This window comes from Corticium candelabrum, chromosome 1 (genome assembly GCF_963422355.1).
Source record: "Corticium candelabrum chromosome 1, ooCorCand1.1, whole genome shotgun sequence".
In the NCBI taxonomy this organism is placed as follows: domain Eukaryota; kingdom Metazoa; phylum Porifera; class Homoscleromorpha; order Homosclerophorida; family Plakinidae; genus Corticium; species Corticium candelabrum.
Window position 1 is genome coordinate 7,158,283 of NC_085085.1, and position 22,391 is coordinate 7,180,673.

Sequence of the window (22,391 nt, forward strand, 5' to 3'; positions counted from 1 at the left end):
ACAGTATCAAGTAAGTAAATTGTTGTAAATGTTGCACCCCAATCGAGACAACATGTTGATACTTAAAAGAGAAATAGTTCTTCTTGTCAACTTGCCAAGTCAAAAACAAGTGTGAATGTTCATCACGTATTTGCTGGCCAACTGTTTGCTCCTTTTGTGTCAAAGGTGTTATGTATCAAAATGTGACTCACATCACATAGTACTTTAGTTCAGACCACAGAAAAAATTAAGAAATGTTTTCTGTTTACTGACATCAAGAGCCCAAAAGTTCATTCATCAAACGTCAAACATCCTTCTAAAAGACATAATTAGTTTTACGTATATGAATGGTTTATAAGAACAGAGTCAATAACTTAAACAAAATACCTCTGTCTTACTAAAAAGTTCATGCAAATGAAAACATTCTGTTTCTGAAATAGCTCTATCTGTGAGGTCCGACTCCTAAACAATTGTAGACGTTTGTTCATTAGATCAGGATTTCATCTCTTCGACTTCTCAAGCAAAAACCAAAATCTCTTAATGACTAAGAGAAACACAACATACTAAGAAAAATTCATTCAGCAAGCAACAATCAGAGTTATGTGTAACTACGCAAATCAAAGTGTTCAAACAATTCTTCAACACTTTACAACTTCCCTTTCATTCGAACAGCAACAGCTGCAACAAGAGCTGCACCACGACCAGAGCCATCTTCTGCTCTCTTAAGTTGAATTTTGTTTCCTATAATAATACAATGCAATACCTCACAACCAACTGCACAGATAAACACACAAGCACAGCACATCAGAACATAAATTATAACTTATGCAACCTATGGCCCTTGACTGACACATCATGTCAACTTTGATTGGCTGTGTTCATACCTGGCAGTAGCTCATTCAAAGTCTCCTTCATGATCCCGCTAAATGTAGGATGTTTCTGAAAAACTGATCCATCCACAGCTACAACGCAATCGTCAACTTTCTTGATTTTCTCAACAACAGCTGCAACACCAGCTGCAGCAAGACGGGCCCCACGTCTTGACACGGCTTGGCAGACTTTCAATACAATGTCTAGATCTTCAGAAGCAAAGTTCAGCTTGAGCTTGGACAGTCCCTCTCTTGTCTTAGAGTGATCAGAATTACTCCTGAAAGCAACATACATTACAAACGTAAGTCACAAATCAAAACATGAAGACCTTGCAACTATTTTGAAGAATGAAATAGATATGACTGCCAAATCACTAAACTATCAAATATCAAATGACTCACAAATCTTCCACATTTGAGATGAATGACGTGTCAAAGACATTTCTTGTCAATAGCTCATCTGATGCTAAACCATTGAATATGAGTCCTTTTTTTGTCAGTTGGACCAACACCAAACGTACAAGTTCACCCAAATACATTCCCGATATCATCTTTTCATACCTACCAAAAATATGTGCTCACAACAAGAAAAGCATAAGCCTACACCTTGCCATTATGAGTGCATCTCTATCGCCCCTTAATTAAATTGTTTAAGATTGGACAATTAGTTAAGTTTACACGGTCCTGTATTAAAACATCTGTTTGTGTAGACCAAGCCCAAAATAAAAAGGTGCATTAAAAGCATTGTATGACAATATTGATTAATTAAAAATTCAGCTGTTTTCATACTTTGGTTTTTACTCTACTAATTGATTGTATGAGTTGTATTGTATGAATTATGCCATGTGGTCTGAAATGCAAATCTAAAGCGGGTTTGTCATCCCACCTCTGACATAAGGAACACTAAATTTAGGAAGTCCTCTGAATGCAGTGGACAAACCATCATTGTCGAGATGTAACTAGCACACTTTAAAATAGTGCAATCACAAAGCCATTCTAGCCTAAAGTATAATTTCAGCAACGTGTCAGTGTACATGTACAGTAAACACAATCCAAAATCCACAGTACCGGCTTGACATAGGAAATCAGAATACGTACAAGATTATTTAATTGAAAAGCTTCTTCAATTATTCTACAAGATTGTACAAGAAAAACAAACCACTCAAAACAAATTGCTGAGAATGCACAAAAACTAAGTGCAACGTTGGAGATAGTGACATCACTGATAAATCTTGAAGCAGGTGAAAGAAATTATCGGTATTACACTATACCTGTACATAATAGTCTCTCAATAAACCAACAAATCAAGTAAACAAAGCCAAGAAGTAACCAAACCAAGTTCAAAAGAAGTTTCAAGATAAACTGGCAAATACAGCCGAGTACTAGTGCTTGTAGCCATGTATCCATGTTTCTGTTTTACCAATAACATACTAGATACCTCATAATTTTGACATGCCGTTGTAAGCAGAGTTTAGCGAAAGCATGGCCAATTTGACAAGCCTGCAGCTAAACTAGCATGCCGTTTTAATGGTTCTGAGGCAAGATAAACTGTTATAGGGTTAAGCACACATAGATAAAATTGTTCTCAATTGAATAATCAGGTAGATTTAGACGATGAACCCAAACTCTAATGACATCATTAAAGGTGCACGCTCATGAATTCACGCATGTGCAGACACACCCACGCAAACTTGAAATTGTGACACACCACTTACTAGTTTGAGATAGCTTGCTGTTGAATGACAAAGCAATTTCTCAATCTCTTCCTTGTTGCACGTGACCCGAAATGGGTCTGGAACTTTGAGGCCAGTGCTATCATGCACGATAGATGTGCGATCCGCATTGTTGGTGGCGTCCGGCACCTCTCAGTGGCTACTTTCACGCTTAAGTTTCGGATGCCATCATGATACTGCATGATAATGCTCTGGTTTCCACTCATGTCTGGATCACGTGCAAGTGTCAACAAGAAAACGATCAAGAAAGCACTTTGTCGTGCAACAGCAAGCTATTTCAAGATGGTAAATGGTAAATGTTCTAATAAAGTACCTAACACACTTGTCGTTAGCTTTCTCGAAATGTCAAGTATGAGGAGCGAAACTGCTGTGGCGGACAAGAACATGATTCGCATTTCTCTTTGTACTAGGAATAAAGGCTGCATGTCATAGAACGTGGTGCACCCCAAGATGTTCGCTTGCTCTGCTTCGTTAAAACACAACTTGAAATCGTTGCACGTTTTCAAGTTTGCGTGGATGTGTCTGTGTGTGCACGGTGAATTGTGAACGGGCACCCTTAACTGCAAGTGCATGTTGCATAGTTCTCCCTAGGATATTAAATTAGCATGGAACCACACCCCTTCTGTTCTAAGCCTGCGGTTTTGAATACCCTTACTCATATAAGCTATTGTCAAATCTTGAAGTTCGTAACACTTGGATAAACTGTGTTGCTAATAAAGAAGTACTCACTGTTAGCTTATTAAACCAATGTTACCTAATCATCAGAAATTTTTGTTTTTTTCTGATACCCGATGTGTTGACTTATGTCTCAAATTGATTGAAGACAAGCTTGAATTGTCTTTTGAGAATCACTATTGAAGGTCAAGAGCTTGAGGGCTCTGATTTTGAAGTCAAGTCTTCATCCTCTTCATAGCTAAAAAAGCACACTTGTAATTGGCAGTGCTGAATAATGGTATTACCAGAGCAATACCGTATTTCTTCAAATAGTGGCCACGGTCTCTATTTTTAACAAGGTTACGAAACTTCAGCCTTTAAACGAAGGTGTATTCAAGGGCAGTCTCTATTTTAACTCTACTTTACATTTCTTTCTGTTGACATAATTGGACACTTTTGAAGAAGGTGCCACAGAAGGCAGTTTAGCTGTACATGCCACGACTGTTAATTATGCTATAATTGATAGAGTGCACATAATTGAGAATGAGATTGACGTGGAAGCATCAAAACCATGTGATATGCGCATGGCCAGAAATTTTGTAGACTAGTGCGGCCTCTATTTTGAACAAGTCTCTTCAGATGTGGCTTCTAAACGAGGGCGGCTTCTATTCAAGAGCGGCCACTATTCGAAGAAATACGGTATGTTCTTTTTTGCACTTTTCTATAGACTTTACAGTCTGTAGACTGTCTTCTGCTACAGATGGGAACAATATTTATTGAACGTGCTTTTTCTCCTCGCTCTCTCACCTGCCCTCCTTGCCACCTCACGTGCAAACAGCAGTCTCACAGAAAGTATCAAAAGCATGTGATATGGGCATGGCCAGTAACTTTGCGGACTAGTGCGGCCTCAATTTGAGGGCGGCCTCTACTTTGAACAAGTCTTCAGATGCAGCTTCTAAACGAGGGCGACTTCTATTCAAGGGTGGGCACTATTTGAAGAAACACGGTATGTTCTTTTTTTGCACTTTCTAGTAGACTTCTGTTACAGATGAGAACAATATTGAGTGTGATTTTTTTCTCCCCCACTCTCTCACCTGCCCTCCTTGCCACCTCACTTGCAAACAGCCGTCTGGCCCAGAGGCTGTAGAAATGGCTTGATGTGTCAACATTAGATTGATATCAATGCACTAAAAAGTAGCACCACTCTATAAAGGACTAAGAAGAAACCTGTGTTGGGTGAGACCAGGTGCTGTTTCTGTCGTAGAACAAGGAGCCATATCAGTAAAAAATAAAAAAAACATTTTGAGAAAATGATGGGTATGTTCAGATGGGTACGTATTTAATCACACTCATCTCCTACATCACAATCCAGTACTGTGAGTGTCACACACGAATGCTGCGTTCTAATTAATTTAGGTAAAAAGATTGTGATATAGGAGATGAGCATGATTAAGTACATACCCATCCCAACACACCCATCTTTTCTCAAAATGTTTTTTAAAAAGAAATCTGGATAGCAAGTGTTTGGATACTTTTGTATTGGAGGCCATTTTAAAATCGTCGCATCAGAGAGTGCGGTATCGGAACAACATTGATTGCATCAATAAACAACTCCCACGCATCTCTACAGTTGAAGCATACAGTACACGCTCACGGACAGCACTCCATTGAACATAGTCGTACATTTCAACGTTCACGCCACTGTAAGCACACCGTGGAAGTGGCATGGCAGCTAATTATAAGGTCCCAAATGGTAGTTTCCACCAGCTAATAATAGGAATATAATTACATGTAGGCTAGCTATCATGTACACACGTGACTGGAACATGGCATTGTGGAAGCTAATATAGAATTGCATAGCAGCAGTTGACACAATTCTGGGTGGACTTTGCACAGTTCTAGCTGTTAGGTCAGTGCAATTCCTCGGACAAGAGCGAATCGTTTGGTATGACTCTGGTTGTTGTAGCTGCTTCGAGTGAGGCGCTAGCCTGACTGACAAAAGCAAATGTGAAAGAATACATGACATCTTTTACTTGCCGATATACGGCTTCTGAGAGGTCTAGTGTCAGCGTTAGTAGTCTAGTTACCATTCAAACCATTCACAGTCAAGCATTATGTGGTTCTGAGATTTTTACTGAGTTATAAGAAATCTGGATAGCACGTGTTTGGATACTTTCGTATGGGTGGCCATTGAGATGCATTTGAGTAGCTTTGTTCTAACACATACACTTAACATGTTTAAATGTGTCTGTGAATACTTATGATAAAGATAAACAATTCTGTCAAGACATGGGATGTTGTTACAAAGGAGACTACTCCGTTGCACAACCTCCATTGGGATATTAGCATGCCATTATAACTCAAGCTATAATAACAGTCAAACCCTCCCATTAACAACATGCCATAAAAGGTAATTTCTTGTAGTAGAGTAGACATAAGCAAGTTTATGGTATCTTTCATTCCTTGTAAATCTGTAAGTACCTGTTTCATACTATAAATTAAGATAGTCAATCAACAAACATGACAGCTAGAGACATGACAGCTAGAGAAACCGCTTACGCAGATGGACAAACAAACACAGATAAACAGACAGACAAACAAACACACAGACAAACACAGACATATAAACAGTAAAGCAAAAAGACAACACTCATAAGTACCTAGTATAAACCACAAAAAACCACTATAATTACCTGCAACAAAAACATCCTAATTCTCTGATAAATTCTACAAAACAAAATAAGACTAATTACCTCTGCTTCCCTGCATTAGGAGATGAAACATCTAACTCTTTATCAAACTCGGTGCGAATTTCAGCTAAAGCACCTGCCTCTTGTGGATCTCCACTAGTGGCATCGCCAAATGCACCCCACTCCATGTTGATAATCACCTGCTTTTGGTTCTTGTCACCTGTCCACTTTGGAATGTTCTCTATTTGTTCCATGTAGCAGGCGTTTGTGCCTGTACCAAGAATGACACCAACGTGGCAATTGAAGTCAGTCAGGGCACAAGCCATCATTGTCCCTGTTGTATCATTTACAAGACCAACCACATCAACTTTCACCTAAATAATAAATGTACCTATAGCTACATCAACAATTAAAGCAACTTAATTCAAAAACACTAATAAGCAACTTAATTAATTCAAAAACACTCATGCATAGTTACTGGAACAAGATGCAAAACAGAAGTGATGAGTAAGTTGACAAGTGGTAGAGTAAAGAGATAAGCAGGTAGTGCAAGTCAACAGTCTACTGATCAGTCAAACAAATGTTGATAAACACACAAGAAAGATAAACAACTGGCAGCCCAGAAAGTCTCAACTAGCCTGTTTTTCATCAAAAGCAGCTTTCAGCAACTCCACAATGTCTTTTCCTACAGCCCCTTCAGCCGTGAATTTCTTAGTCCACGTAATCAGCAAGCCTGAAGTCAGACTACGCTGTTTCACTGGAAATGAGAAAGTGAAACCAAGAGGCAAAGTTGCTGAAATTTTATTATCCTTGATGAACTCAGTAACCACATCTGCCAGATGACCAAACAGAGTCTGCTGTGTATCCGTGATTATTTCCAAAGGCAATTCAATTTTCTTCTCCACTTGCTTGTATTTCCTGTCTTTCAAACTGATCTTCAATACTCTGAAATTTGTGCCACCAAGATCAATAGCTAAGAAATCTCCCTCCTCTGTACCATTTGGTATATCGTGCACATAAGTAGGGAGCATTTTCAACGTGCTGCCACTATCTCTTTCCAATCCCTTCACCATCTCTGATTGCAAAAGGCTCTTGATTTTGACAGCTGTTTCATGACTTAGTGTAAGCTTAGACAAAACTTCATCCACCTGTGTAGAATAAATCAGATTACCATTCAAAAATGTTGTGCATAACATAGAACAGACAAACAAATGAAAAAGCACTAAAGAGCTAAACCCTTGGCTGCTACCCAGTTGTAATTATTATTATAATGTTTTTTCACTAAACGTTTACTGTAAATTAGAGCTTGGCTCCTGTGTTGTTGACATTGTAACACTACTACTAGTAATTGGTGGCATCCACTCTCATGACAATTCAGCACATATACCAAAGACGTTGATTTGCACAATGCTAAGCCTCACGTATAAGCCCCATGTACAGACTGGCTATGCTAGTGGGAAAATACCAGAGTCATTGCGATCTTTGTAAGTCTAAAGTGAGAGTGAGCAGAGAGTAGACTAACAGCTGCAGTCGTACTGTATGATGCTAAAAATAATACCAGCGATAACAATCTAACCCTATGGCACATTTGGTCGTACAATTGGTGGGTCGTTACGAGGACATTATATACGTTATATACGACGTTAGTGTACCCTAGCACTTCCGCGTCTGGGGTAGTAAGACAAAAATATAGACAAACAGACAAATGTAAGAGGAAACAAATCAACGGTAATAGTGAGTTGATTTAATTTTTTGCAACAAAACAGTGTGATATCTCCATATGTTGCTACACTACCAACATTCTATGGTTAACTGGTCCATCTATACATAGATATTGTACATCTATAAGCAGTACTGCTTAATTAAAAAAACCAAAAGAAAAAGTGCAGAAGAGCCTCTCCCCAGCTCTAATACATTGTTATCAAGAGAAAAAGTAGATATGTACACATACATGTACATATGTGGCATCTCTCGTAGTTGAGAATGATGAACACCAATTACTTGTACATACATATATACATAAGAGACTGGGGAGCAACTACATAGTGATGCCAACATCCAACATTGTCCTGACACAATGTCACATATAAACAATTATGGAGCATAGCTCAGACTTTTACAGCTAATAGGGTACACAGTTTACTCTAACATCTACTGGCTTAAATCTAGTCAATTGAGTCTCTCTTATGTACACCACAGTGCATGCAAGCAGCAGATGACCTTCCTGCATATTAATTTATTCAATTAAACCAGGTATTTCTTACAGATTGATGATATGATGTCATGTAACCACAAAATCAATGGTCTGTTCATTACTAACTTCTGTGTCCCAGCTTCGATGGTAAATACCGGTAGGTTTGCTGTGGTGCCATTAGCACGCTTGTCACCAGTTAGATCAAGATATTTTGTGCTCTCTTCCTTGTTTTGCTTCTGTCAATATTTCATCGAATGATACAGCCAGCTTCAGCAGCACCAACCTTGTTTTGATTGTACATCACTGCATTAGGTCTAAGTGTGGAACCACATAGAACAAACCTGTTGTAGCATGTAGATGTATTGCTCACCAGGTAGATTACAATCCAGAAAGAATTTTTCAGCTAATAAAAGCTTCCTGAGGTCATTTGTTTATGTCACCAGGTGTACCTGCCTTGTTGCAGTGACACTGAGAACATAGGAACCATTGTTTGTTTTCATAAACATAAAGGGGTACAGCTGGACACAGCTCGTTGCCATCAAACTAAGTTTGATTTGTGAGGTAGTACATATCCACAGCTGAATTTACAGACCATCTGTTCACTGGATTCGAGAGGGTAACAAGAGTTGTAGCCCAAATGCTATCATCATCTTCATCCACTGTTCACGTCATGGATCCTTGTAAAACACTTTGTTTTAAGATTGCCTCATGACAACCCTCAGATTGATGTTAGACAGTAAGCCTGCTAGTCTTGCAGGGACAACGTCTCTGTTAAAGAGTTTAATTTAAGTTGATATTGTACCTCACTCTGTGCTAGCTGTTGAACCCTACTGTAAAATCTTCTGAAAGTAGGAACTGTCTCGGCTTGCAGGATATGATTGATTGAAATAATAAAGATAAATCCTGGGTTTTAGAGCTCAGAAACAAATAGTTAGGATTCCATGTAGCTCTAAACTCCTTAGCTTCTAGAAAAATATAAAACCTTCAGTTTGTTTGTTGAGCAAACCAAGTTTCAGCAATCAACCTTGTTTGCAGAAAGATGTGAACCCTTTGGTAGTATTTCGTAACTCCACCTTTGCTGCTATTACAACAACAAATGTTTCAATTCTGTAAAGTTTCTTGGGCAACAAGAATAAACTAAATGTTCAGATTGCTCTATATTGGATTTAATGCTATCTAGCTTGGCCACCGCACAATAGAGAATTCATTTTCTAAACCAAGAATGTGTTGAATTGCTCATATGCTTTGAATAATTGTTGGGTCAAGATGAAGTTGACAAATGGACAAGGCAACAATTGAGAAAAAAATTTCTTGATGTCAAACAGAATTCATCATCTCTTTCACGACAGCAAGTTTCACAGCAGCAAACGCAGCAATTCAGCCCAAATCATGATGTTGCCACCTCGTGCTTGATAGTTGGCACTGTACCAAGTTCTTTTCCTGGAAAGCAGCATTCTTCTCATGTCAAATGCAACAACCATTGCTATGGCTAAATAGTTTGATAGTTATTTCAACTGTCCAAAGAACTTGCTCCCATACTCAAGACACATTTCATGATGGTTCTTGGATAGCAACGGTTTTTGCTTTGCTACTAACTAGCCTGTGATACCCTTCTGTGTTCAATGCTTGCTGACTGTAGTTTGATACATGTCAACACCATTGACATCCAGAAACTGTTACATGTTGACGACTCTCGAGAAATATGACTTCATAGAATTTTTGTATGTTCCGCAAAATACTTTGACAAATGCCCAGATCGAAAGAGCATTGCTGTTGTTCCCAGAGCTTGCCACTTGTACATAATTTGTTGAATTTTGTCGAAGAATGAATGCAAAGATGTTTTGCCATGTCCTTATAGCCATATCTGTCAACGTGGTACCAAACAATTTGTTTCTGAAGGCAACGAGAGAGCTCCTACTTTGAGACATTCAAGATGAGACAACATACATAGCAAATGCATGTTCTACATAACCTCTCACCTTATAAACAGCATTTTCTCTCTTGATATTGTGAGAAAACCATCAGCACATACTATATGAGCAAACAACTGCTGTTTTTCCTTGAATCCATCTGATGTTAGTAAAGGTCTGCATAGCTCACACCTGGGAACAAAGAGCGATCCTCTTTGGTGTCATTGCCTTCGCAAAACATGATGTCTCTAATACAGAGGCTCGCACAGACTGTATTATGGGGCACTTCCACCAACTAAACTATGTACAAGTGAGCCCAATCCAGGGAACACTAATCAATTAAACTAGCAACTGCTGCAGTGCTTCCACCCTTGCTTCCACAGCTTTGAGCCTATTGAAGAACTGTGATCGACTTGTTTCGAAGTATTGCAAATAAATTTAGATGCCATTTCCCTTCTAACTAAGTGTATTACTTGTAAAATCTATCTAAACTTGTACAAAGTGACTGTTGTTTCACGTGACAACAAAGTCCATACACCACTAAAATAGTCTATAATCATCATGTCGCTCCTGGTTTACCGTAATGTCACGTATTAAAAACAGACTTTGAATTAAAGCTGGTTTAAAATAGAAGCCAATGTTTTAGCTGTTGTTTCTGGTGCAGCAGCCAGTCTTGAATCCAACCCAAGTCTTGTAAATGGCAAGTCATCCAGCCAATTGTCTGCACAAGATTTGCATGTGTCTGCTATTACACTTTTCTGTTCTTGTGCTTGTACTATTGCCTTCGTTTTCAATGCCAGAGGAGACCACAGCCAAAAGGAAATAGTATACACCGTTACATTCAAGCTGGCTGTAGTCAGTGTTGCAAATGCCTGTTGTAATCTCACAGGTCCAACAATGCAGTGGATAAGAGCAGATTAGAGTTAGGTTTGCAGTATCTTTTTACTGCTGTTGTTGTTGTAGCTGTCCTATAATAATGTACACCGTTCTGTTAAAAATTGGGTGCATGCTAGTCAGATTTGATTGTAAATCTACCAATGACACTGTCCTTGCATACAAGCCTGACTCAAATTGAAGCCTGTCCTAAATAGAAGCCTACTGGAAAACTCAGGTTGTGTGGAAATAAGCCTTGGCATTATCGTATGAAATGTTGAGGTTCCCATAGTAAAGGCACTGCACCACAAAGGAATTGATTTCACAATAGCAGATGCAGACAGGTAGGTTTAGTTAGTTACTGTATTTCCAACAAGACCTGATAAGTGCAAACATGAAGTTTTAGACTGTTCTGGCAAAAAAACTCTCACAAACACTGATGATTGCAATTGGCGGTTTGTCCATTGTCTTTGGTTGATATAAACAAATGCAAAACACTGCTCCGTAATTGGAGCTTACTAAGGGCAAGGCACATTCCTGAGCTTGACGGGCGTAGTCACACAGCCATTCTACATGGTCATGCAAACTGGATATTTTGAGTATGCTATTCCCTAAGTCATGTGACTTTTACAAAGTCCTGTTTCTTCTGACTCATAGCTGACTTAAATCCAAGTAATAACAAATATAAATAGCAGATTCAGGATTTGCTAGGGGGAACAAAACCGAGTTTGTGGGTGTGTATATTTTAGATGCACGGTAATAGGTTATGATATTTCATAATTAGTAATGATATTTCATAGTTGTAGGACCCTGCATACTATAGGCACAGATTAAAAACGTAGCCTTCTATGTATGCACCAATGACTCTGATAGATCAATTCACTTAGACAAAAGTTTCTCCAAACAAGGGGCATGTGCCCCAGTTCTCCCGCGTGTATCCGCTTATGATAACATGAGCTTTCCAGGAAGAAAGCTGACACCTTGTAAGGGAACCCTTAACTTAAGACATGTAAATTCAATTTCTCATGTTCACAGCACCTCTTCCAATTTTAGTAGTTGGCTGTGGCCACCTATCAAGAACGGACACACACACACACACACGCGCGCACGCACGCACGCACGCACACACACACACACACACGCACAAACACACACACACGCACAAACACACACACACACGCACAAACACACACGCACACACACACACACACACACACACACACACACACACGCACACACACACACACACACACACACACACACACACACACGCACACACACACACACACACACACACACACACACACACACACACCACACACTTGACAAAAAGATACAAATGAAGACGGACGTACAAATCTAACAGGCGGATGGATAGGAAACCAAAAACCGTAAGACACGAGGATAATTCCACGCAACCGCTGCTAACGCCCGTCTCCGCTAGTTATAAACTGAAGAACTCAAAATGCTAATACGAAATATATAACTATTGCCAAGTACTTACCAGCGACATTTTTCAAGAGAGTAAGTCTAGGACTATCCGGGATGTTCGCCAGAAAGTGTGATCACGTGTGCAGCAGCTGTAAGAATGGAGCAGGAGCGGTATGACAGGAATACTTGTGTAGTCTGCATTTTTCTCTCTGCAATGCGTTGTTTTTGTAGTGTTTTGAATCGTTTACAACAGTTTCTTAGGGAAAAGGCTCCTCTAGTGGGGTCACCGCTCGTGTTGCCTGCAGCTGGTGTGAGTGAGCGACGTACAGAGGCATACTTTCGGGATCCACAGCAAGGCAGGGACATACGTTTTGGTTTTGTGTATTGACCACATTGCCTTGGATCCGCCTTACTTGTAACTAGCTGAACAGCTTATGTTGCATGGGACAACGTTTCCCGTTGAGGTCTTTCTGGATGTTCCAACTTCTGTGAGGAAGAGGAGGTTTCTAAATGTACGTTTTCAACGTTTGGAAGGATATTACTGGGCGTGATTGCATGTCGTTAGTGCATGTGATTGCTGAAGCTGTACTTTAATATTTTGCAGGATTTAAAAGCAGGAACAGTACTGGTTGGAAAAGTTCTTTACAATAGACAAGAAGTTGGTTTGGTTATTTGGTTATTGGAAAATGTGACTGGTCAAAGTCGGTTTATCAAGGATCTGGAGATTCAAGTATTGCTGATAATCAATATGAGAAATCATCAACTGTTGACTTGTCACATGTATGTACTATGAAGTCTTTGTGTTGATAGGCTACTTGTTCAACTAGTGAGTTTGAGAATGTGTCTGATCATAATGAGAAGATCAATGAGTTCAGAGCAGGAGATGTAGTTAGAGTTGTGGTGGTGGCTGTTGACTCATTGCAGGAACAACTGAGTGTTTCATTTCGAAGGTTTCGACTGCCTAGAGAGAGCAAATGTCTCAAATTGGTAAGAATGGTGATATTAGTAAAGATGTGTCTACACTGTTGTTTTATACATGCTGTTGTGTAGCGTTAACATAGTTCAGTGTAGAAATCGGTATGAAAGTTTGTAGGCTGAATGTCTTGCACAAGTTGCATGATTAGCAGGTAGTGCTAGTGTAGTATAGTAGACTCTTGAGGTTTGGAATGATGGTGAGGTGTTTGCTACATAGTGTGACTGTTTGATTCAAGAGAGACACTCTTTCTGTCTGATAATGTTATGTTTGACTTCAGACACATTTGTTAATATATGTATCAGGAATACAGTAGGTGTGAAACTTATAGACACATTCTTAGTTTTTAGTGTTTAGTTACTTCTAATATAACTCATCTCGTTGGAGGGCAATTCATGTGTACTGTTGTGTGTATAGGTCTAGTCATTATGCTAATTATATTGACGTGTACTTGTTTGATTTGCAGGGTTTGGTAAGTGAAGAGAATGCTGAGCTGATCCTGAAACGGTACACATATCTCTTAATATTTGTGTGCTGAGTGACAAGTTTTCCATTAGAAGTGAAGCAGACGTTGATGTTTCAAGCGGTTTTTCTCATCAGTTGAAACACACAGCAGGATTTTCTAATCCACATTGTATTGACAACCTTCTTCATGATCTTGGCAGTTCTTCAAAGTTTACTTCACTTTTGAGTTCTATTCAAAGGTGTAAATTACATTTGAATCTGTCAAGCAGACATTTGAAGCTACATGGTGTGTTTTCTAGCATTCAGTGTGGACCTAATGATTATATGGACGAGTTAAGAAAACAGCAGAGCCATGCATGGGCCATGGAAACGTAGTTTACTTACTGTTGTGTTGTTGTAATGAGTTGTCTGTATGAAACTGTTTTATTTCTAGTGTGGCTAGTGGTGTTGGTTATCTGAAGTCAGGAAACACGGATAAAGCAGAGAAGCACTTTGATCATGCTTTGCAGATTGAACCTCATAATGTGGAGGCTTACGTGGCACGGGGAGCATTGTAAGTGGTCTGTCTATGTTGTAATGATTTTGCAGTACATGCATGGAGACAAATAGTCTGGATGGTTGACTGGCAGGCAGTGAGGGAGGCATTTAGATAACTAGGCAGTTAGGTAACAAGGCAGTTAGTAGATTAGGTATTGTTGTAACTATTATTTGTCACAAAATGGTAATTTGACCAGAGCAAGAATGGTAAAGTCATTCGCTAAATTGCATGTACTGGTGAGTTTGTGCACTTTACATTTCAGAATGCTAGTTGCAGAACAGATTGACTGCTGTTATAAATGGTTGTCTTGTTGCATAACTTTGCAGTGGGACAGGTTTACTCCACTTGACATCTCTACACTAACTTTGAGCATGTTGAAACCAAAGCAGGTTTCATCTTGATGTCTTAGGCCAAATTCAGATACATTTTAAAACTCTTTTTTTTGTCATATGTTGACAATTTGCATTATTATCACTACTTGTTTGAGATGCACTATGTTATGCAGCACACTATTCTGTGTGTAGTTAATAGGTTTGTTTGGCCAGCCTCATTTTGTGCTTTTGATGTGTAGTTCCTTTGCAGTCATATTATTGGGGTGAGCAACTACAGTGTAATGTTGCGCATTAAAGTTGAGTCTTATTTCTGCACAAACTGAGTTTGCCAGCGGCTTTAATTCAAGACAATCTTTTATGCAACGACAGTTTGTCATTGCTATAGTTGCTTTTCTACTTCACTGGCTTTACAATGAACTGTAGCTGACTGGCACTCAATTTTGAACAGAACAACGACAGAAACAGCAAGATATTGCAACCTAACCCTAACTATGCATTCATTCATTGAGTGCACTTCTGAAGCTACCAGACTAAACCTTGCTTCTGCAGCCCTGACCACGGCCAGCTTGAAGGTAACGGTGTATGGTTTTTTTGTTTCTGTTGGCATTCCTGCTATTGGAAACAAAGCAATGGAATGAGAAGAAGATCTAAGAGCAGAGAGTTTAATAGCAGCTGACTGGCACTTGCAAAGCACGTGTGGATGATTAATTACATGTAATTGTTCAAATGAAACTGCACCTGCATAAGAATGACTTTTCATTTACAAGCTTCGGCTTGTATTCAAGATCGGCTGCTGTGCCAGAGAAAACATTGAAAACATCGGCTTCTATTTATAGTATCAATGTAGACCTTACCGAATTGCTTTTATGTAGTGCACATGTCAACCTACCTGGTTCAGGCAACCTACCATCTGTTTATGTAACTTTGAGAAGTACTTTGGTGTTTGGGCATTGTACTGCTGATGTAGACAGATAAATAGACATACATACAGACAGACAGACAAACAGACAGATTGTTTTATTTTTATAAATCCCATACTAGTACACAACTTGAGCTTATACTAAATCCAGTCCAACTTTGCAAATATGCTTAAAAGCTAATGGACTTGTTTACGGACAGACAGACACTCAGACAGACAGACAAGGAACAGATGCTCTAATTTGAAAAACTCATAAATTAAGATGGATTGAGACTCTCCAAACCCAAGCACCACATGGTGTAAACATACGGGAGTAACGAGTGGCTAACTAGCCATTGTTACCTCACCTATTGTTGAAACAGTGACAGAGGTAATACCAACTAGTAGTCTTTTAAACAGTTTCAGTTAGTATTTCTATAGGTTCACCTGAAGAAGGCCACTGCAAAGGCTGAAGTGTCATGAAATATAACACACAGTTTCTTTACAACTTTCTCCACTGCACACACCATTCACGCGTCTTGACACTCCCAGGCTTAACACAACAGTAAATGATTCAACTGAAACCACATGCCCACGATACCATCTCTCAAACTGCACATCAAAGTCAGGGCAGTGAAGGTTACGTTTCCCTCTCAAGATCACCCTAGCACTGACTCAACCTTCTTCTGAGATGACAGTCTTGGCTCCAGACGATGATAATTCCGGCATGTAAACCGAAGCCGTGACTATGCATGACATTTGGGAACATTCCAGGCAGACAGGCAGACAGACAGTGGTTTATTCTTCCAAACATCTTGCATGGGCACAACTGCAGCCCCTGCCTACACAGGTATGAGCTTTGGAGCTGAAGAAAGATCCACAGATCTAGGCTACTAGTACACAGTAAATGTATAGTTATAAGAACAGTCAACGCAACAGTAGAACAAGAGATGTCAGTAGCTAGAGCAAATTTTAGATTAGTTAGTCAAATAGTCTGTGGTCTTCAAATTTGATGTTGTTTCTTTTACTGCATATGGCAAACAAACACCCCAGAGATATTCTACATATTCGAAGGCTTGTACTTTGTGTATTGGTTTGTTGGGGCTTTTGAAGGTTGATTTTATCTTTCTGTTATCTCAGATTGTAAAGACCGCACAATCTCCTAAACAATGACAAACGACTTTGTTACATACAAGATGAGAATGACTAGTTTTGCTTCATAACTTTTTGTCACAGCTTGTACTTGTGTCTAACTAGGCCTCTTTGATGTAGCTGCTACTAAGCAAGGCATGTTGTTGTCATCTATAGTGCAACTGATATTGCCATAAGCTCATTATTTTATCAGCTTACTATTTTGTGTTGTAATCAACATCTGTTTGCTGCAGCACCTAATTGTGGTTCAGCTGCATTAAAACAAGAAACACAGAAAATTGAAAAGTTTAGTGTTAGCAACTGCTTTTGGGCAGCTTCATTGATTCTTAAGGTCTGTGGACATTGGACCAGAAGTTTTGCAATGAATGTTTCCGATATTAGATGCAATTACAGCAACACATGAATTCTGCAAAAAATCAGATGTGTGTGGGATGTTTAGTATTAATTAGTACTTTGTAAAGATTCAATGGCAGTTTCATTATCAGGAATATGGATAAAATAGTATGGATGTTCTGTTCAAGGAGTCTATAGATATCGGGATGTGCAATAGATGACCATTAAGGCTATTTTTGGGTTCGTTTACAGGAAGCGGTGTAGTGGTAGCATATGTGTAGAAGGTCTTAGACCGTGTCCCCACTAGCAACTAAGCCTATTAATCCTAAACAGGTTTACAATTTGGGCATATCTCCACTAGCATGTTTAATGAACTCTAAACCTAAACAACTAAACTTAAACAACTAAACCTGATTCAGGGTTTAGCTCAAGTAAACAAGTTTAACTGTTACATGATGGCACCACATGTCAGAGTAGAGATGTATTCTGAGCCATTTCACCTAATTTTGCTCTGTTAGTTTGCAATTGTAGTGCTGCACTCTTAACACTCTCTCACATGTACCATCCATGAGTTATCCATAATACCAAGTGAACAAGTTCTCGGACTACCGAACATAGATGGAGACAGTTCATTTCTAAACATGGTTTACGTTAGATAGATTGGAGCAAGTGGAGACTTAGTTGTTGGACTTTTAACTTTTCATATATTTGGTGATTAGTTGATATTGTATGGCAGATATATGTGTTTGGTTGGCAATGCATATTTAAGATACTGCTCAGTGCTGTACACTAACAGTAGTCTAGTGGAAAATGTCTGACCGACCGACCGACTGACTGACTGACATCATTTATTAGACACACACTTCCACGTACAGAACACTAAAAGTTAAGATATTTATTCATGATAGTTTTAGGTGAGTAGAATCATGGTCACAGCAAACTACAAGTTTGTAAATAGTATGTGCAAATAGTAGTTCTAGATCAACTCTAACAGACAGCGTCTTGAATGGCACTGTCCAGCATAAATCCTTTCTCTTGTGTTGGGAGAAGACGTGACAACTTGTGTAGGATGACTCTTGCATTAGATTTCTGTTGCAGAACAGAGAATTCCTTCTTCCAGCAACAACGAAACTGACTGACTGACTGACATCATTTATTAGACACAAACTTCTATGTACAGAACATTAATATTATCCATGACAGTTCAAGGCAGTGGAATCACGGTCACAGCAAGCTACAAGGTAAAACCATACGCAAATAGTAGTTCTAGATCTATTCCTGTGAACAACGCCTTGAATGACGCTGTCAGACTGACTTATCAAATGATGAACTGTCGGAGTGACCAACTAACTGATGGAGTGACCAACTAACTGATTGAGTAATAACCGCAGTAAGCACAACTACGACTATAGCTCTCTTTAGAATCATAGTTTCTGTTTTTTAAAATTTACTTGTAGTAGTTGTAGCTTGAATAGCTTTAACGAAGAGGGAGCTTTGGTCTTTTGCTGGAAGTTTGTGAAACATTACAGTGGCAGTGATGCTGTGCACTAAATTCAGAGTTTTTTCTGTGGTATCTTTGATAGTGGGCTTCGTTGCAACATATCTTGATTTAACAAAAAAATTTGGTTACGGCATTGAGATACTTCATCACAGAATTACCCCTTTGACTGCCCACCCAACTGACCAGTTGATCAACCAACTGATTGCTGACTAACTGAATGATTTTTTGAGACACATATATAAGTGGACATGGACGGCAACACATGGGCACCAAACAGAAACTTTCAAGGCCTGACTATTGGATAATACACATGCTGGCCAGTGGTTCAACTGACAAGTGGTTATGGACAGTGTATTGACAGTTATTGTTAGTGTCTTAGTGTGGTGTGTTTGTGATTATCAGACAGTGGCAGTTACAGGGGATGGTCTGTATTGTAAGTGGGATGAACTTTTGCACAATTTCCAGTTCTGAATGTTTGTTTTCTAGGTATGCTAATGAAAATCGGTATGAGCTAGCTATGAAGGACTTCCAAGAAGCACTCAAGCAGAATCCTAAACACAAGAATGCAAGAAAGTATTTGGCTGAAACTCTAGCTGCTCAGGGCAACAGGTAAGATATGATAAGTACTGCTTGTGTACAGTGATAACCACATCAGCACAAAGTGGTGCATGTAATATAGTTATTAGATTATGTGGATACCTGTTGACCAACTGCAAGTTGTCTTGCGTGGCAGCATTCAGCTTATCTGTATGATCTCGTTTGTTAATGTGAATGGAACTATTTCGTATTGACTTGCGTTCTTTATCAGTATGTGCTGTGACAAGATTTTTATGTAACTTCTAAGTACATATCAAGGGTGTAACTGTTTCAAGACAATAAAATGCACTTAGTTTATAACACTTGCAATGCTAACTAATCACTTGTTTCTGTCAGGCATTTAATGTAATTCCACATACATCTGACAGGCATTTATTGTCATTGCAGCCGTTTCAATAAGGGTGATCTGGAGGGAGCAATGAAAACTTACCAAGCCGCTCTGAAAGTCAACCCAAGTTTTGAGTCGGCACAGTGTCAACTGGAGACTATTCAGAACAAATTGGAGCTGCAGGCTTTAAGGGTAGGTTCAAGGCCCGGTTGGCAGCAGTTGCTGTCATTCTCCTGTGTGAGTGGCCACTGCTTCTTTTTTTTCTGTATGATTTATGCTTTGCGCTGCTCTGCTTATTTCTTGACGCAATGGTGATTTTTGATGCAATGGTGATTTTCCTGGGCAAATTGAATGGTTTGATTTATTGTTTGGCATGGCATTTGTATTGTTGTGTCCGTTCGTGTTTTGTCATGGTCACGGTTGTTGGTGGAGGCTGCTGCTGCTAAAGCTAAGGAAAAGGAAGAATCCAAGCGTGCCTCTTCGTTATACAAACTCAGACAACTAATTAGTGACGAAGAGATTGCGAGAACAAGTAATAAGCCACGTCGGAAAGAGAAGTAGGTATATTTGTAAGTTGCAAATTTTCATTTGTTTTTCTCCGTGAAATACCAAACGTATACAGTACGTGTGTGTGTGTGTGTGTTGTGTGTGTGTGTGTGTGTGTGTGTGTGTGTGTGTGTGTGTGTGTGTGCACGTGCGTGTGTGTGTGGGCACGTGCGTGTGTGTGTGTGTGTGTGGGCACGTGCGTGTGTGTGTGTGTGTGTGTGTGTGTGTGTGTGTGTGTGTGTGTGTGTGTGTGTGTGTGGGCACGTGCGTGTGTGTGTGTGTGTGTGTGTGTGTGTGTGTGTGTGTGTGGGCACGTGCGTGTGTGTGTGTGTGTGTGTGTGTGTGTGTGTGTGTGTGTGTGGGCACGTGCGTGTGTGTGGGCACGTGTGTGTGTGTGTGTGTGTGGGCACGTGCGTGTGTGTGGGCACGTGTGTGTGTGTGTGGGGGGGCACATGCGCGTGTATCTGAGCTTGCCATTTCTCACTTTGCTAGCTTGTCTTTCATTTGCGGCTCATTATTAGGAAGAAGAAAGCAAAAGATAAGAAAAAGAAGCACAGAAGGCATAAAAAGTCCCGGCATTCGGAGAAATTACGTTTGTCATTTACATCCAACGAATCTCCTCGCCATGATCGATCTGATAGCGACAGCGTTACTTCCTTGCCAAGAGAAGGTAGGCGCAGTAGGCGGGTGAGGTCTTGGACCTACAGTGACGAGTTTTCCGTCATTTCAACGCGGACCGGCGATCAGTGTGAATCTGGAAATGAAATGACGTCAACATCCAGTCCGCGGATGCGAATTGGACAAGTATCGGGTTCGATGCGGCAAGTAGATAGTCCAAAGCGAAGAGAGTCGATTCATCGTTTACGTTCTCGTAGTGGGAGTTCTCGAACGGACTTATCTAAAGATGACCAACTTCATCAATTAGAGAGAACCAGTAGAAATCTGCAGTCGCCAAGAAGAAAAGATCGGTATTCTCCACCTTCACGCGAGGCAAAGCGTTCTGTTTCTTCATCAGTATCACGTAGTTCTAGTTCCAGCACGTCGTTCACTCACTCTGTTCGACGAGACAGAGACAACAGTAGGCGGTCTAACAGCAAGTCTCCACTGGTATCTCTTAGTCCGTGTAGGCCGAGACCAGTACCAGGAAGTAGTTCTTTCCGGAAAAAGGAAACAACAATGAGATCGCTTTCACGGAGTCCGGCACGCCAGCCAGTTCGAGCAGCGGATCGTCAGTACATTGATCCCCAACCTGGTGACCGAACATATTTCAGGCAGCCGTTCTGGCGGTCACGCAGTGGTAGCCGTGACAGGCGTAGACGAAGAACAAGCGGGGACAAAGACCATTAGCATATCTAGCGATGAGCCTTTAAAATGCAAACATGCATTTCAGAATCATTGCTTAGCTAAATAGATTACATGGTTGTTTGATATTAATTATTTGAAAAGGTAGCTAATTTGTATCCAGATCGATTGAGGTTATTGCTTTTTGTGTGGCGCTTGTCTAGCATCGCAACTTTAGAAATGGTAGCCGATTTTGATGGCTCATTAGGTTATGCGAGTAGAGCACGTCCATGACATCGCTAACTCTCCAAATGGGCCACTCCCTGTCTCCAGGGTTGTAAGACCTTGTTCAGTGGCATAGGCAGGTTTCGTGGAGTAGGCGCAGGCCCGTACGCATGATATGATTTGTCCTGGGGGTTTGCTGGGATAAGAGTGGGACCTGTTCATCTTTTTTCTGGTAATTTCTGCAAAACAGGAATCTTTCTGGTAACTAGGAATACGTGCTAAATCCGGTCAGACTGCGCTAAAAGCAGCTCTATTCAACCTATAAACGAACACGAAGTTGCTTCCACCTGTCCAGCAATCACAACACAGTCACTGCACTTGACCACGTGACACTAGCTTTCTGCATAGTAGGAATATCGTTAGAACTTTTCTTCTAGTGCACCGACCGTTTCTATCCGCTGCTTCCCACTTTTACACAATAAGTCAAACGTTTCTGCACTCGTTCAGTGTTTGTCCAGGCTACCGTTGACGAGAATCAGCAGCGCAAAGTACACGTGGTCAAGCACGACAGACGCCATTTTCTGCATACTAGTAATGTCTCGCCAAATCGCTACAATGCAACTTGACAAATCAAGATTTACATCGAATGCTTACAGCAATGCATAGAATCATATCACAAAGTTTCTGATTATTCTGACGTCATCTTCTCCAAATTTCAAAATTCGACCAAACGATCGATTTCTGACGTTTTGATGACATTCAGTCACTTCTGCTGATAAAAATTAACGTCTAGACATTAGCTTCTTGTGCAACGTTTGGTTACATCATATTTGCGAACGACTGTCATTTTGTGTAGGCCGCGCAGAACTGTAGTACGTGGTGAGTGCAC

The 22,391-nt window shown here is 40.1% G+C and overlaps 2 protein-coding genes across 2 annotated transcripts; one reads left to right on the forward strand and one right to left on the reverse strand.

Moving 5' to 3' along the window:
* Nucleotides 1–458: 458 nt before the first annotated feature.
* Nucleotides 459–12,464, reverse strand: LOC134187997 (hexokinase-1-like). The gene is made up of 6 exons (XM_062656184.1): nt 12,407–12,464; nt 6,564–7,073; nt 5,989–6,299; nt 1,251–1,409; nt 864–1,126; nt 459–720 (listed from the first exon to the last, which is right to left on the reverse strand). The coding sequence occupies exons 1-6, from the start codon at nt 12,413–12,415 to the stop codon at nt 626–628; spliced, it is 1,347 nt and encodes a 448-aa protein (XP_062512168.1). The 5' UTR covers nt 12,416–12,464; the 3' UTR covers nt 459–625.
* LOC134187987 (tetratricopeptide repeat protein 14-like) lies at nt 12,457–21,462 on the forward strand. The gene is made up of 13 exons (XM_062656175.1): nt 12,457–12,504; nt 12,565–12,689; nt 12,757–12,845; nt 12,938–13,063; nt 13,144–13,320; nt 13,773–13,813; nt 13,864–14,010; nt 14,071–14,142; nt 14,205–14,324; nt 19,012–19,134; nt 19,510–19,642; nt 19,883–20,007; nt 20,518–21,462. Exons 1-13 carry the CDS (start codon nt 12,491–12,493, stop codon nt 21,341–21,343), a joined length of 2,118 nt encoding a protein of 705 aa, XP_062512159.1. The 5' UTR covers nt 12,457–12,490; the 3' UTR covers nt 21,344–21,462.
* Nucleotides 21,463–22,391: the final 929 nt, after the last annotated feature.